This window comes from Saccostrea cucullata, unplaced genomic scaffold, assembly GCF_032062105.1.
Source record: "Saccostrea cucullata isolate Sc308-1 unplaced genomic scaffold, CSIRO_AGI_Scuc_v1 ctg90, whole genome shotgun sequence".
Lineage (NCBI taxonomy): Eukaryota > Metazoa > Mollusca > Bivalvia > Ostreida > Ostreidae > Saccostrea > Saccostrea cuccullata.
This window is the reverse complement of record NW_026940868.1, coordinates 266721-281690: the sequence shown is the minus strand read 5'-3', so window position 1 is coordinate 281690 and position 14970 is coordinate 266721. Positions and strand designations below refer to the sequence as shown.

The 14970-nt window shown below is 34.7% G+C and overlaps 2 protein-coding genes across 3 annotated transcripts in view; one reads left to right on the top strand and one right to left on the bottom strand.

The window, feature by feature from the left end:
• Positions 1-6983, bottom strand: part of LOC134256521 (large ribosomal subunit protein uL4-like) — a 36541-nt gene extending 29558 nt beyond the window's left edge. The window contains exon 1 of the mRNA XM_062739174.1: positions 6877-6983. Coding sequence (XP_062595158.1) covers positions 6877-6879 — 3 coding nt within the window. The 5' untranslated portion in view covers positions 6880-6983. The remainder of the gene's footprint in view (positions 1-6876) is intronic.
• Positions 6984-7730: 747 nt separating this feature from the next.
• The window catches only part of LOC134256517 (gamma-tubulin complex component 4-like), a 47323-nt gene continuing 40083 nt past the window's right edge, over positions 7731-14970 (top strand). Inside the window, exon 1 of one of the 2 annotated variants that reach the window (XM_062739169.1) lies at positions 7731-7823. In XM_062739169.1, the coding sequence (XP_062595153.1) occupies positions 7791-7823 (33 nt within the window). In that variant the 5' untranslated portion in view covers positions 7731-7790. Of the gene's footprint in view, positions 7859-14970 lie in introns of both variants that reach the window. The other variant, XM_062739168.1, reaches the window with a different exon arrangement.

Sequence of the window (14970 nt, the reverse complement as noted above, 5' to 3'; positions counted from 1 at the left end):
ATTTTCACTATATAATCAATAGAGAGCCCCACCCTAACACCAGAACCCCTGACCCTGGGGCCATAAAATTCACAATTTTGGTAGAGGCACTCTAGCTCATCATAACTATGTACTTAGTTTATTTATTTATTACCCTGGAGCAGAGGAGAAGATTTTCAAAGAAATATAGCACTTACACTATGTACTTGTTTTAGCCCCGCCCTAGCACTAGAACCCCTGACCCTAGGGCCATGAATTTCACAATTTTGGTAGAGGACTCAATGCTGATTACAATCATGCAAACAGTTTGACTGCTTGATGTCTAGGAGTAAAGAAGAAGATTTTTAAAGATTGCATTAATTTAAGTGGTTTTGGCCCCACCCCTCAGGCCCCAGGGGGCAGGGATCATGAAATTCACAATTTCTGTTCCCCTTCACCCATGGATGCTTTGTGACAAATTTGGTTGAAATTGGTTTGGTGGTTGCAGAGAAGAAGCTGAAAATGTTCAAATGTTAACACACAACACAGGACAATGGACGAAAACGGATAGCAATAGGTCACCTGAGTTTACTCCAGTGACCTAAAAATAATTCCCAACAATTGTAAATAAAATGTTGTGTACGATTTGACTTCTGACTTGTATACAAGTTTACTTCTGATTTGTGTACGAGTTGACTTTTTGTGTACGAAACGGTTTGTGTACGACTCGGTCTGTGTTCTGAGTTGACTGGACACCAAGTAAAACAAATAAAAAAGTCGTACTAGACGAAATGTTTCCAAATAGGATTGCTAAAAATTAAATGTGCACCTTGGCGCCAACATTGATTGATTTAATGCACTATTTTTTACTTCAATGCGACTATGGCGCAACCCCTTCCAATCGCTAAGTAACTTTCATTTCCTTCAACAATGTGAAGAGGCCTTAGAGGTGGGACGATACACAATCTTATGATACGACGCTTATTACAAAAGACTATGAACAATCCCGAATGTTCCGAATGTAAACATGGCAGGTAAATTTGAAGCGAGAAAAATCGTTGTGAAAATTAGTTGAATTTTCGCCTTTTTATGGATTATTTTTTGGGATAAAAGGCATAAACAATCTCAAAAAGGTTTGTTACAATTAATTTGGAAGTTATTTTCAGTGCAAATCCTTTTGTATCCTTCAAAATCGTTTCGGAGCGATTCAGCAATTATTTGCTAAAATGCGAGTATATGGGAGGTATTCTGTGGCATAGGCGCTTGGTTACAGGATGGTGTATTTTGTGTATTATGTGTTTTTCTATATGTGCCTCATTTTTCCTACGAGTGTCGGACAAGATCTAGCTTCAAAAGTGATTGATTAACACCTTTCAAATGTCTGCCGATTTGAACTTGCCATATAAAACATGCAGTAAACACAAAACATCCTCTATGCCATGTACAGACATCAAAAGCAACGCAAATGCAAAATGTAGAGGTGTCCCGAATTACACGGAAAGTCTAGAGAGAACAAGTTTGGCGTGATTTCTGACCTCTCTAGATTTTCCATGTATTTCCGGGACGCCTCTACATTTTACATAGTCGAAATCGCCACTTCCGTTGCTTTCGATGTCTGTACTTTGTATACAGGAAGTTTTGTGTTTACTAAATTTTTTTTTTGGCAAGTTCAAATCGGCAGACATTTGAAAGGTGTTAATCAATCACTTTTGAAGCTAGATCTTGTCCAACACCGCTTGGAAAAATGTAGATATTGATTAAAATCAAGTGTGAACCAAGGCACCCCCTATGATTCAAGATGGCGATTGGTGCTCCTTCCTTCTTTTTATATACAGTAAATATGACATTTTTCAAAAACGTGCTAATTTCGGCGAAGTTTTATTCTTATTTTAACGAGGGTATTCAGGCAAACATAGAAAAACATATAATACACAAAATACACCATCCTGTAACCAAGCGACTATGTTCTGTGGTGAGGGCCCCCGAGACACAGATTATCAGGTTAGGCACACACCGCCAAATGGTCATTAAACCCCAGTTTGGTGGTCAATCGCCAATATCGGCGTCTTTTTTACCTACCAAATGGTGGTCTTTTTTATTCAAATCCAATTTTTATTAAAATAAAGCAAAAGCGCATTTACTTAGGCATTGGGGAATTTTAATTAACATATCCCTCGCGCATTTAATACAATTTAGTCAATTTTGCATGTGGAATTTCTTTGGAACTTCGTAAAAACGAAACCCACAGTTGTTCGTGATGGCCGAACTATTTGCTCAAACAATACAAAAAATTATTTTGTTGTGTATAGTTCAGTAAAAATATATTTAAACAAGAGGTGTTAGTCTAGAGAAGTAAGTTTTCAAACGATCTTTAGATCTGCGTCTATATAAATCTATAAAAAATCCCGTTAAACACGAGCTCCTCGTATCTTATTCGTATGGTGGGCACTTATCACTATAATATTCATTTTTTCTACATTTGAATGTTTATTCTTTATTTTCTTTTAGGATGAAGTTATGATTTCTGTGCGACCCTTTGTGGTTTAGTATGCATATCTATGATGTATCTACTACATTTAATAAATATATTTGAATAAAAGATTTACAAAGTGACATTTGCAATTATTCTTGTTTTTATTCCAAGATTATAGTTTTCGAGCGATTATTTTATCATGAATTCACTGCATATCGTATTTTTGTAAAAAATAAAGCCATTGCATACGAAATAAAAGGGAATTCTTACCCTTCCTCTTATTTTACTTTTTGAAAAATTTACACTAATGGGCCTCTGTAGTTAAATCAGTCTTTTGACCCAAGTTCGGAAAAGATCGTCATTTTTAATTGGTTAAGATAATTCATCGGTTGCCCGGATGGCAGAAATATGAAGTGATAAACACGATTGATAGGTGCAACTACGCACGAGATGGAGGGAATTTTTCTTTTTAAGTTAAAACACAGAAACGTTACACTTGTTTACATAGGTGACGATTTTGTCAAATATTTGAACGACACTGCGCAAAAAGTCCGCATTGAAATTCTGATTTTTTTCGTTCAAAGTTTAGAAAAATATCTATATTTTATTCCCCGTGAGTTGAAATTATGCGCCATTTCACGTCATTCCAGAGAACTAATAAAACGATTTTTCTCTCCCATTTGGTAGGTAAAAACACAGGGGCTTGTCACGAAATATTTATCTTCTTTTAATAAAGTTACCCCTACTATAAAAATACACAAGGGAGGAATCTAAAAATAGGAAATTCGCTACCACAAATTTTGACCGGACTTTCTATCTTGTTTCTGGGCGACATTCGTTGCAGACAAAGTAGGAGTGAGTGGAGTATAGATTCAATTTTAATATTCTTCAGTCAAATTCTAATCAACGCGTACCGTTAGTCATATAACTAACCTCTTTTCTCGATATTTGGATCTGGCGACAGTTCAGTGATTGGGATAAGCACGCGCCCTGCGCCATAGTCGCATTAAATTTTAAAATGTCACATTAGAATTAAAAACGCTGCGCCATCGTGGCGCATAGAAAATCATGCACTACATACTTTTAAACTTTGAGCTTTCCCCCAAGCGCTTGTCTTTCCCACAACAATCACTGTCATTTTATGCTTGAAAAAACAGTATTTAATGTCGTTCAGTTAAAGCGTTCTTATGGCTTTCTTTTCTCCAGTATCTAATCAAACAGTTACGCGTTTTCTGATTGGCTAACGCCCTTGAAATAAACTGGTGTCAGGAGTGCAGCATGCTGCCTAAGAAAATAGTAACTCGTACCGATAAAGGGCAGACTTTTCTTAATTTTAACAATCCTAACAAACAGAATTCAAGTTAATCGGTAGAAAATGACTCGGAAGAAGTATAACATGCTGACAGAACGAATGGAGATGACGGTAAGACCGATGATGTAGTCTCTTTTAATTTCATCATTCAATGATTTATCCATTTCAATTTAAGTAAACTACTTAAAAGTCAACTGAAATTCTAACAGCAACTAGGGGAAAGTGTATATTATATTAATTGCAAGTTTGTAACTAGGAAATGTCCCATTAAAAAGTCTGTTTGGCGCATTGAATTTTAAAATGTCACATTGGCACTGATTTGGAGTTTGCCATTGTCACATTTACTCCCTAGCCTATCCCAATCACTGCAGTTCTTTCCATATGCGTCAATTGAAAGCAGCGTTCTGATTGGTTGCTTTCTGTAGATAACTCGTACACAAAATATAAACTGTAAGGATTGACATGCTTAGTGAAGGATATTTAACACGTTTATATAAATAAATATAACCAAATATAGTAAAATACGTACAATGAAACCACAGCTGTATTGTTCAATGCCATCACGACAGTTTGATTTTCCCTCCGTTTTGGTGCACTAAATTAAAGAGCTACTTTGTGTACGAGTTATTTACAGAAAGCAACCAATCAGAGCCCTGCATTCAATTTACGCCGGAAATTCATATGGAAAGAACTGTCGCCAGATCCAAATATCGAGAAAAGAGGTTAGTTATATGACTAACGGTACGCATTGATTAGAATTTGACTGAAGAATCAGGGTTCGACATTCGCGCTCGTCACCTCGTCATTTCCACCCAGAAATGATTTTGGGCAACCTGATTTTTAGTCTGGCTCGCCCAAATGACGACTTGGGACGAGTTGGAAATATTTAAAAATGATATTTAATATTTCAAAATAAACTTCATAAGGCTTTGAAAACATTTTCCTGTAACAAAACCAACCCTTTCAACACGTTCAGATTGCAGCCTCGTAGATTTTTCTACCTGCCAAATATGTGTTCGATCAATCAGCAGATGCAAAATTTAACCCTTATCATGCTTTATAATATTTGTATAATATTATAACAGGGTGCTGCATAAAACAATAGAATCATTTTCTAAATATTAGTGTCTTTAAATTACAGTAGATTTTTTATTTTTTAAGATACATCCATAATCCTTATATAATTTTTATAGTTTGAATCATTACAAATGTCACTCCATTATCAGATTCATTCTAAAAACTCACCTGTGGCAGTTACAGGTAAGAAAAGGTAATGCATGTGCATTCTACACAAAACTACACTAAAATTTCATTCTTTAAAAACAAATACGATTTCTTGCAATCAAAAACAGTTTTGATGCGATGATATTTCATCACCTTTTCCTATACATATATCTACTGTGATACAGGTACGCTCAGGTAAGACAGGTAAACCTCGTTAACCAAGAAACTGGAGAAAATATTCAGTTATTTACGTTTATTTATTTCAGTGGTGTGAATAATTGTAAAAGAAATTACTAAACAAGAACAAAGAACTCAAATTCGCACGTTTTATTTCGGAGACGTGTCCACAACGTCCCAGTTCTCGAGTATATCGTCGTCTGCATAACACCAACTTTATCCAACTAATATATCTACACCTCCGGTATAAATTCGTTGAAATTAATAAAACGAACATTCTCAAAGCACTCAAAAGCAATATCTTTTCCAAATTACCAAGATAATTTAAAATAAATGCGGTTATTCGGCGTTGTTTAGGAATAAATCGTCATTGTCGATACATTCCGCAATTTTTGTAACTGAAGTAAACAAGGAATACAACCTGCGTCTTTTTGATGAGCTTTTGTACTTTCAACCAATGAAATCAGGGCTTATAAACAGTGTTTCGGTGTGTAAAACGGATATTACGAAATACCAACACAAAAATAGTCTGTACAAGGGTTTTTTATTCTTAAAATAGGAATGGGAATTTCCGATATTCAAAAAACGACTTATGCCGCGACCAGCACTGAAACGTAAAGTTGCCGATCGCGGCAAATGCCGCGATTAGCATGATAAGGGTTAATAAAAGTCTTTATTAAAGTTTTATTTGAGATATAAAATATGTCAACTTTGTCAACAATCACCTTAAATATAAAGAGTAATAATCGTCATTGTAACATCTTGCATTTCCCCCTACAACTTTCTGATCATTTGATGATCGTTTTCTGCTGCTAGACAGCCATGTTGGGTCTCCACTGTAATATCACACCTGGTTAACTCAGTCCAGGGTTATTTGAACCCATTTATGTTAGGCTTCATGGTAAGTGAAAATGAATGTTTTAAACTACAAACTTAAGCATTCTGTATGTCTGATTCAATCATTAATCTGCTTAAATATTTTTGTTTCTGTTAATTATCGTAACAAATTTTAAACAATTGCACATTGAGTTTTGTTTCATTTGATATTTGATTTGGACGACCTGAAATTCATTCGGGCAACCTGTGATCACACCATGGTTGCCCAAATGGCGAGACCAAATTTTGACGAGTGTCGGACCCTGGTCAAGAATATTAAAATTGAATCTATACTCCACTCACTCCTACTTGGTCCGCAACGAATGTCGCCCAGAAACAAGATAGAAAGTCCGGTCAAAATTTGTGGTAGCGAATTTCCTATTTTTAGATTCCTCCCTTGTGTATTTTTATAGTAGGGGTAACTTTATTAAAAGAAGATAAAATATTTCGTGACAAGCCCCTGTGGGTAAAAAAAGACGCCGATATGGGCGATTGACCAGCAAACGGGGGTTAAATGACCATTTGGGGGGGGGGGGGGGGTGTGCCCTACCTGATTATTCTAACTAGTGTAACGATATCATAGAATACGACCACAGGTAGACTGCTAGCTCTCGAAGAGTAAGTTCTGTAAACCTCACTCACGTCTGTATTTGTATATGGTACGTCGTGGTATCCAATACTGGCTTCATACCCTCCCCCCCCCCCCTTTTTTTTTTTTACAATTAAATGTTTCCCATTCTTTAAATATTCGACTAAATCCAGAGATTCATGGTCTAATATTTGATGAACAGAATAATTTATCTGATTTATTATGAAAAAAACGCTCCTAAACAATCAGAATTAAAAGGAACCATACCATTTTAACCTTCTCAAATTCGACACGTGTTGTCGGAACCCGGTTCCTTCAGAAAAGGACTATTTACCGCGCATTAATATTTATTCACAAAAATCATCACATTTAATTCTTCAGAAAATATCTTACTCATTATTTGATTATAAATAAATGAATAGAAGAAGATTGGGTGAAACGACATAATCATGAATATAACAGAAATAATAATTGGATTTATATTCTAAAGAGTCAAACGCCGGAAACTGATAAGATTGACGCGCCATCTCGAAAGTGGCAATCGGCAATCCTCGGCTGACTCCGCTACGCTCCATTCAAACAGTGTTGGGCGTGCATCAAAGTAACTCGGATTTCAAAAGTATAATATTTGAATGAAATTCAAATAAGATCACATGACTGAATCAGCAAGATGGAAGATCACCTTTGACGTCCGAGGTTATGTGCGAGGTACGAGTCATCCGCAATCGGCAATCCTCGGCTGACTCCGCTAAGCTCCATTCAAACCTCGGATGTGATAGGTGGAGGAATACGCAACAGATCGCTACATTTCTCCGCCGGAAACTGCCTTGTCACTCATTTCATATTTCGCTCTGTCTAAAGTTCTTAGAAAAGGTTTCTTTTTTAGTGTAATTCCTCGTGTTTATTACAACCAAATGTTAGTATTCTTTGAAAGCAAGAACACAGAGTTGGGCGTGCATCAAAGTAACTCGGATTTCAAAAGTATAATATTTGAATGAAATTCAAATAAGATCACATGACTGAATCAGCAAGATGGAAGATCACCGTTGACGTCCGAGGTTATGTGCGAGGTACGAGTCATCCGAGGAACTCCGATTGAGTCATCCGAGGAACTCCGATTGCGAAAGTGGCGGCTATTCCGAATTTGCCAAGACGTGTATTCTTGAAAGAGAAAATGCTGCATGAGGTGTTATTTGCTCTATCAGGACACTGTGGTGGGATTTTTAAAAGTGTAGAAGGCGAATTAAAGGTTAAATTTTTGTCCTATTTGATGATAAAAAGAAATTTGTTATAGAAAGTAATTCTGAAATCCTATCAGCTATTTTTAGTATTTAGAAAAAGCATAGGCATTCGATTTATGTCTATGGAAAAAGTCTATGAAGAATGTAAGACAACCCAGACTAGGTCAGATAGGACTAGGTTTGATAAACACAACCTAGGGCATAGATAGTAAAAACATTGCCTTTTTTAAACACCTTTAAACCAAAAAATGCATCTCTATTGTTTGGATAGCTGTCCCTCACTTGAAGTATGAGGCATGACTAAGTGTGATTGCCGTGCATTGTGCTGAATTATTATCAATCAATTATCTTGTTGACCAAAACTGCTTTTCTTTGTTAAAGTAGCTGCTTAATCACAGATTAACTGTTATACATAGCCCCAAAACTTTTAGATCTTTGATTGCAATTGCACAAAAGGAGAAACATTTTTAAAAGTGGTTTTTGGTGAATTGTTTTCAGTCCATTTCAAAGTTGAAAACTAATACTCCCTCATTATGCAGCTTTTTGTCTGCTTTTCATAAAACAGAAACTTATTTTAAAATAGCTAAATAAAGCTATAGTAAATAGGTAAATAAGCTATACAGGTAGATTAATCTATATAGCTAAATATAGTGATTTTCCTGGACCTGTAGGTTATAAATAAATAATCTGCGTCTCGAAACAAGCCTTCGCCACAATTAGAGTGCATCTCGTTTTAGTTTCAATGACGCAGATCTGCTCAGAAAGGATATTGGTTTTAACAGTTTAAGGACTTTAACTGAACAGTTGAAAATAACCAGGTACAGTACAATCTCTTGATTTAGCTATATAGCTTTAAATAGCTATATAGCTTTATTAAGCTATTCAGAATAGCTTAATTTAGCTATTTTACTACATTTTTTTTCTTAAAGGTGTTATTTTCTTAGTATGTACAAAAAAGCGCACCCTAGTGCATTGATTTAATATATTATTATACAACCTTGAACTCTTCTTAAAATAATGCATGTAAAAATCACTCATCAAATTACGACTCCTTGAGAGAATTTGTACTCAAAGTTCTACAAGTTTTGGGGGGATATAAAGCAATTGTTACGATTCTTTTGTAATAGGGCAGTCATGGTTCCAAAATTTTTCGGGTCGGGTCGGTTCTTATTTTTTTAAGGTTTGGTTTCGGGTTTTTCCGTTCGGGTGAATTATACAGTGGAATAAAAGCTCATGATTTGAACTATATTTGAAGAAATAGCAAAATAATAACTAGTTTAAAGTAGTTTCCTGACTAGAAAACAATTGTACCAAATTATTTAAATCACACTATAATGGCAATGTACTAAGTTAAACGAATCTCTCGTCATTAGCTCTACTGGTCAGAGACCAGAAGAGCTTATGCGATAGTAATGCGTCCGTCGTCCGTCCGTCTGTCTGTCTGTCCGTCTGTCTGTCTGTCTGTCTGTCTGTAAACAATTTTTCAAAATGCTACTCCTCCTACAGTTTTGGTCCGATTTCAATATAACTTGGCACACAAGTAGACTACACTAAGATACATAATTCTGTGCATCGGTTTTTGATTTCGATGAACGTTGTTGCCGTGGTTACTAAAAATAGAAATTTCTGTGAAATTCTTTCAAAATGCTACTCCTCCTAAAGTTTTGGTCTGATTTCAATATAACTTGGCACAAAAGTAGACTACACTAAAATACATAATTCTGTGCATCGGGTTTTGATTTCGATGAACGGTGTTGCCGTGGATACTAAAAATAGAAATTTCTTTGAAATTCTTTCAAAATGCTACTCCTCCTACAGATTTGGTCCAATTTCAATATTACTTGGCACACAAGTAGACTACACTAAAATACATAATTCTGTGCATCGGTTTTTGATTTCGATGAACGGTGTTGCCGTGGTTACTAAAAATAGAAATTTCTTTGAAATTCTTTCAAAATGCTACTCCTCCTACAGATTTGGTCCGATTTCAGTATAACTTGGCACACAAGTAGACTACACTAAAATACATAATTCTGTGCATCGGTTTTTGATTTCGATAAACGGTGTTGCCGTGGTTACTAAAAATAGAAATTTCATTGAAATTCTTTCAAAATGCTACTCCTCCTACAGTTTTGGTCTGATTTTGATATAAATTGGCAAACAAGTAGACTACACTAAGATACATAATTCTGTGCATCGGTTTTTGATTTCAATGAACAATGTTGCCATGGTTACTAAAAATAGAAATTTCTGTGAAATTCTTTCAAAATGCTACTCCTCCTGCAGTTTTGGTCTGATTTCAGTATAACTTGGCACACAAGTAGACTATACTAAGATACATAATTCTGTGCACTGGTTTTTATTTTGATGAGTGGCAAGGATCATTTTTCTATTTATTGCTGATTTAAAGTCTCAAGTCCCAACTGCTACTTTTCTCTTCCTTTGTTTTAAGTATAAACCAGTAGAGCTACAGTCTCGACAGAGACTTCTGGTTTTTATGGTAAAACCTACTCTATTGTACAAATCTGAACCGAAACGAATTCTGGAAAAACAGAACCGTACCCGAATTAATTGTTCCTCGGTTCCGGGTCATTTCGGTACCCATGACAGCCCTATTCTGCAATGATATTATAAAGGAGACCATTTATGGTCAACAAGATAATTGATTGGTAACAGTTCAGCACAATGAGAAGCAATCATACCTATCCATGTCTTAACGCACTCACTGCCACTCAGGGTAGTGGACAGTTACTTTAACAATAGAAATTCTCTTTTTGCTCAAAAGTACAGGTATTCAAAAGCTGCAATGTTAGAACTATCTTTCATTTTGGTTGTTGTTTTGATAGCGCATAGTAGTACATATATGAAGAGTCAAATACATGCAACTTTTTGTTTATTTCTAGCAAAAAAAACATTTTTGTGAAAAACTGTATATAAATAGCTAATAAATAAAGCTATTTTGAATAGCTTAATAAAGCTATATAGCTATTTAAAGCTATATAGCTAAATCAAGGGATTGAACTGGACCTGATAACTAGGTCCAAATCTACTGACTTATAGAATGAATTATAACCGTTGTAACAACCATACATATGATTCTGTGCCAAGGCAATTCCATGTAAAATAATGAAAAAAAAATTACAAAGATCTGTGGACATATTGCATAAATACACTCGTATTTCAAAATTTTACTGCAATGAAATTATATATAATTCTGTGTCATTTTTAGCTCTACTGGTCAGAGACCAGAAGAGCTTATGCGATGGTAATGCGTTCGGCGTCCGTCCATCTGTCTGTCTGTCTGTCTGTAAACAATTTTTCAAAATGCTACTCCTCCTACAGTTTTGATCTGATTTCAGTATACCTTGGCACACAAGTAGACTACACTAAGATACATAATTCTGTGCATCGGTTTTTGATTTTGATGAACAGTGTTGCCATGGTTACTAAAAATAGAAATTTCTGTGAATTGCTTTCAAAATGCTACTCCTCCTACAGTTTTGGTCCGATTTCAATATAACTTGGCACACAAGTAGACTACACTATTGACTAAGATACATAATTCTTTGCATTGGTTTTTAATTTTGATGAACGGTGTTGCCATGGTTACTAAAAATAGAAATTTCTGTGAATTGCTTTCAAAATGCTACTGCTCCTACAGTTTTGGTCCGATTTCAGTATAACTTGGCACACAAGTAGACTACACTAAGATACATAATTCTGTGCATCAGTTTTTGATTTTGATGAATGGTGTTGCCATGGTTACTAGTGATGGAACGATTGTCGCCGACAATCGATTGTCGGTCGTTAGAAGCTCTTGGATGCTACTAATCGATTATAAAATAAATGTCGCCGACATCGCTAACAAAAAATAAAATTGTCATACTTTAATTTTATTACCAAATCCAAGTGCAAAGAGCATAAAAGCAGTGATGAACATTGAAAACATGGAAGGATTCCGTGTCTTGTTGATACTTTTACCGCCATGATTAAATATGGGGTTAGACTAATACCAGGAAATGCTAATATTGCAAGGTTTTACTATACAAAGGAAAACATAATTAGTCTAGTCAATCTTTAAACGTAATTATTATCATAAATACAAGTCTAACTTCTGGATAATTACTTTTAAGACTTGCAATTTTATTATTTTAACTAATTAAAACTAATTTTAAGAAAAATATACATGTATTAAATGAAAAGTGGGACTAATATCAGTAAAATACCCATTGCATGGACTTTATAAAAAAAATAAAATGAATTCCCATTCTGTTTCAATAGTCTTCTATAGTCCTATATTGTTTAAAGTAAACAAAATATCATTTTCAACTTTTTATAAAAGAAATTTCAATTAACATTTTTGAATATTTTATGTAAATAAATGGTTTTTTTTGTAAAAGTCTGACAGAAATCTGAATAAGTTTCAACTTTTCTATATTAATTTTATTAAAGTTCAAAATTTCGATTATAATCGATTATTAATCGATTATGCCCAGCCAATTATTACCGATTATCGATTCTGATTTTTTTCCGATTCCCCATCACTAATGGTTACTAAAAATAGAAATTTCTGTGAATTGCTTTCAAAATGCTACTCCTCCTACAGTTTTGGTCCGATTTCAATATAACTTGGCACACAAGTAGCTTACACTAAGATATATAATTCTCTGCATCGGTTTTTGATTTTGATGAACGGTGTTGCCATGGTTACTAAAAATAGAAATTTCTGTGAATTGCTTTCAAAATGCTACTCCTCCCACAGTTTTGGTCCGATTTCAATATAACTTGGCACACAAGTAGACTACACTAAGATACATAATTCTGTGCATCAGTTTTTGATTTTGATGAACGGTGTTGCCATGGTTACTAAAAATAGAAATTTCTGTGAATTGCATTCAAAATGCTACTCCTCCTACAGTTTTGGTCTGATTTCAGTATAACTTGGCACACAAGTAGACTATACTAAAATACATAATTCTGTGCATCGGTTTTTATTTTGATGAGCGGCAAGAATCATTTTTCTATTTATTGCTGTTTTAAAGATTCAAGTCCCAACTGCTCCTTTTCTCTTCTTTGTTTTAAGTATAAACCAGTAGAGCTACAGTCTCGACAGAGACTTCTGGTTATTTTTTATGATGATTTTTTTATCAAACTTCTCTATGTACCTGTGGAAATTTTCCGGCCATGATTATACTCAGACAAGATGATGTAAAGATGCATTCATATTATTTGTAATAGATTAAATTTTCACAACTTAATGCCCATATCTTTTATATCAAATGAAAGTATTATGCTGTCATAGTTTTTATTGAACAGACAAATGAGAGAGAGAGAGAGTTTAGCCCCCCTTTCTTGGATGTCTGAACCTGTATCAAATAGAAATTCTGATTTTATTTTCAAAATATACCAGGCAGTGATTTTTATGCCCCGCCATGAATATGGCCGGGGCATATAGTGTTTGTCATGTCTGTCTTCCGTCCTTCCGTCTGTCCTTCCGTCACGCTTTGAATGTAGCTCTGTTTAAAGCTCTGTTTCAAAGAATGATTCATTAAACACAATATCTTAGTTATTAAATTGAAAAACCTGTAAATCCTTACCTTAAAAAAAATAGTCCTTTCACTTCAGAGTTCCGAATGACAATAAAGACTGAACGATAAGTGAACAATGAATGCAATGTGAACAGAAAGTGAACGGAACAAAGAGTGAACACTGAATGTTTTGTGAACGGTGAACGCGAGTGCACGGTGAATGCAAAACTGAATGGAGAGCAAACGGTGAACGCACGCTAAACAAATGGTGAGCTAACAGAAAAATGGGAAAGTAGAACATTTCAGGGACTGTAGCTTCGTAGGCTTATTAGCGGCCGATCTATTTGTGGTTGTGTTAGAAAGTGCACATGGGGAAATGAGATGTTGTTTTTTATTAGTTCAGTAAAATAATTCTTAAATGATAACAAGTAAAAATCATGAGTAAAATATTTTAAAAATTTGCTTTAAACTAAGTATTAATTGTTGTTATTGTATTTTTATTTCTCATCAGGTAGTTGATAATTTATGGTTATATAAAAAAGAGTTTGGGAGTGTGTAATAAGATATGAAAGGAAATCGTCATGATTTTCCGGATGATAATGACGTGGTAAAAGTGCATGGACTTGGTTTAAAAAAATTGAAAAGTTTTTCAACTAGTAAAAATTGTTTTGAATATGCGCTACAGCTGCAAATGACAAACAGATATTTTTTTTACACAAATTTCGTCTCTGCAGAAACCATGGGCATTATTATGACATGTGACAAAGATCCAGGGTATCAACACGTGGTTAATCTCAAGAGGCTTACATATTCATTTCGATGAAGATAAATTCTTGTCATTTATCAATGCCTTTTTTTACATTGATGAATCTATTTAATATGAGCAAATGCCATAAAATGTCTTTTTATTTATTTTTTTAACATTATTTATTTTGCTTTGAAGACAGTCTAAAATAAAAATGATTCAACTATTTCACCTTTGAATATCTTGACGTGCTTTCCTTGCATGGACGCTTTTAAAATTGTGAAAGATTTTTTGTAAATGCTTAATTTTGTTTGAGGCCGATTTGATGCTTTTCATCAATTTTACTTGTTAAGCTATTCGGAATAGCTTGATTTAGCTATTTCATCACACTTTTTAGCTCACCTTAACAAAGTTTAGGGGGGGGGGGGGGGGGCTTTTGTGATTATACCCTGGCTCGGTGTTGGGGTCAGCGTCCGAGGTTAAGTTTTTTGGTACAGTTTTCTTTTTAAGTACTTTTGTGCCCACCTTTTATCAAAGATATATGGAGGATGCTTTAAGTGTGTTTCATTGTACCAGATAAGGTTTCAGATGCTGCAATACATGTAACAGCAAAGGAATGACCAAATTAATGTTTTTGGAGCAGGTTAAAGATTTGGTACAGGTTCATGTTTTTGTGGAGGTCTCATTTGCAAGTAACTATGATATCTATTTTGACCAGATTTGCATGGATGATACAAGTAAGGATGCACACTACCAGACTTTCTTTGGATGGTGGATCTGACCAATATTTTTTGGTTGAGTGAACAGGTTAAAGTTTTTTAATGCAGGACCCATTTCCAAGTAACTA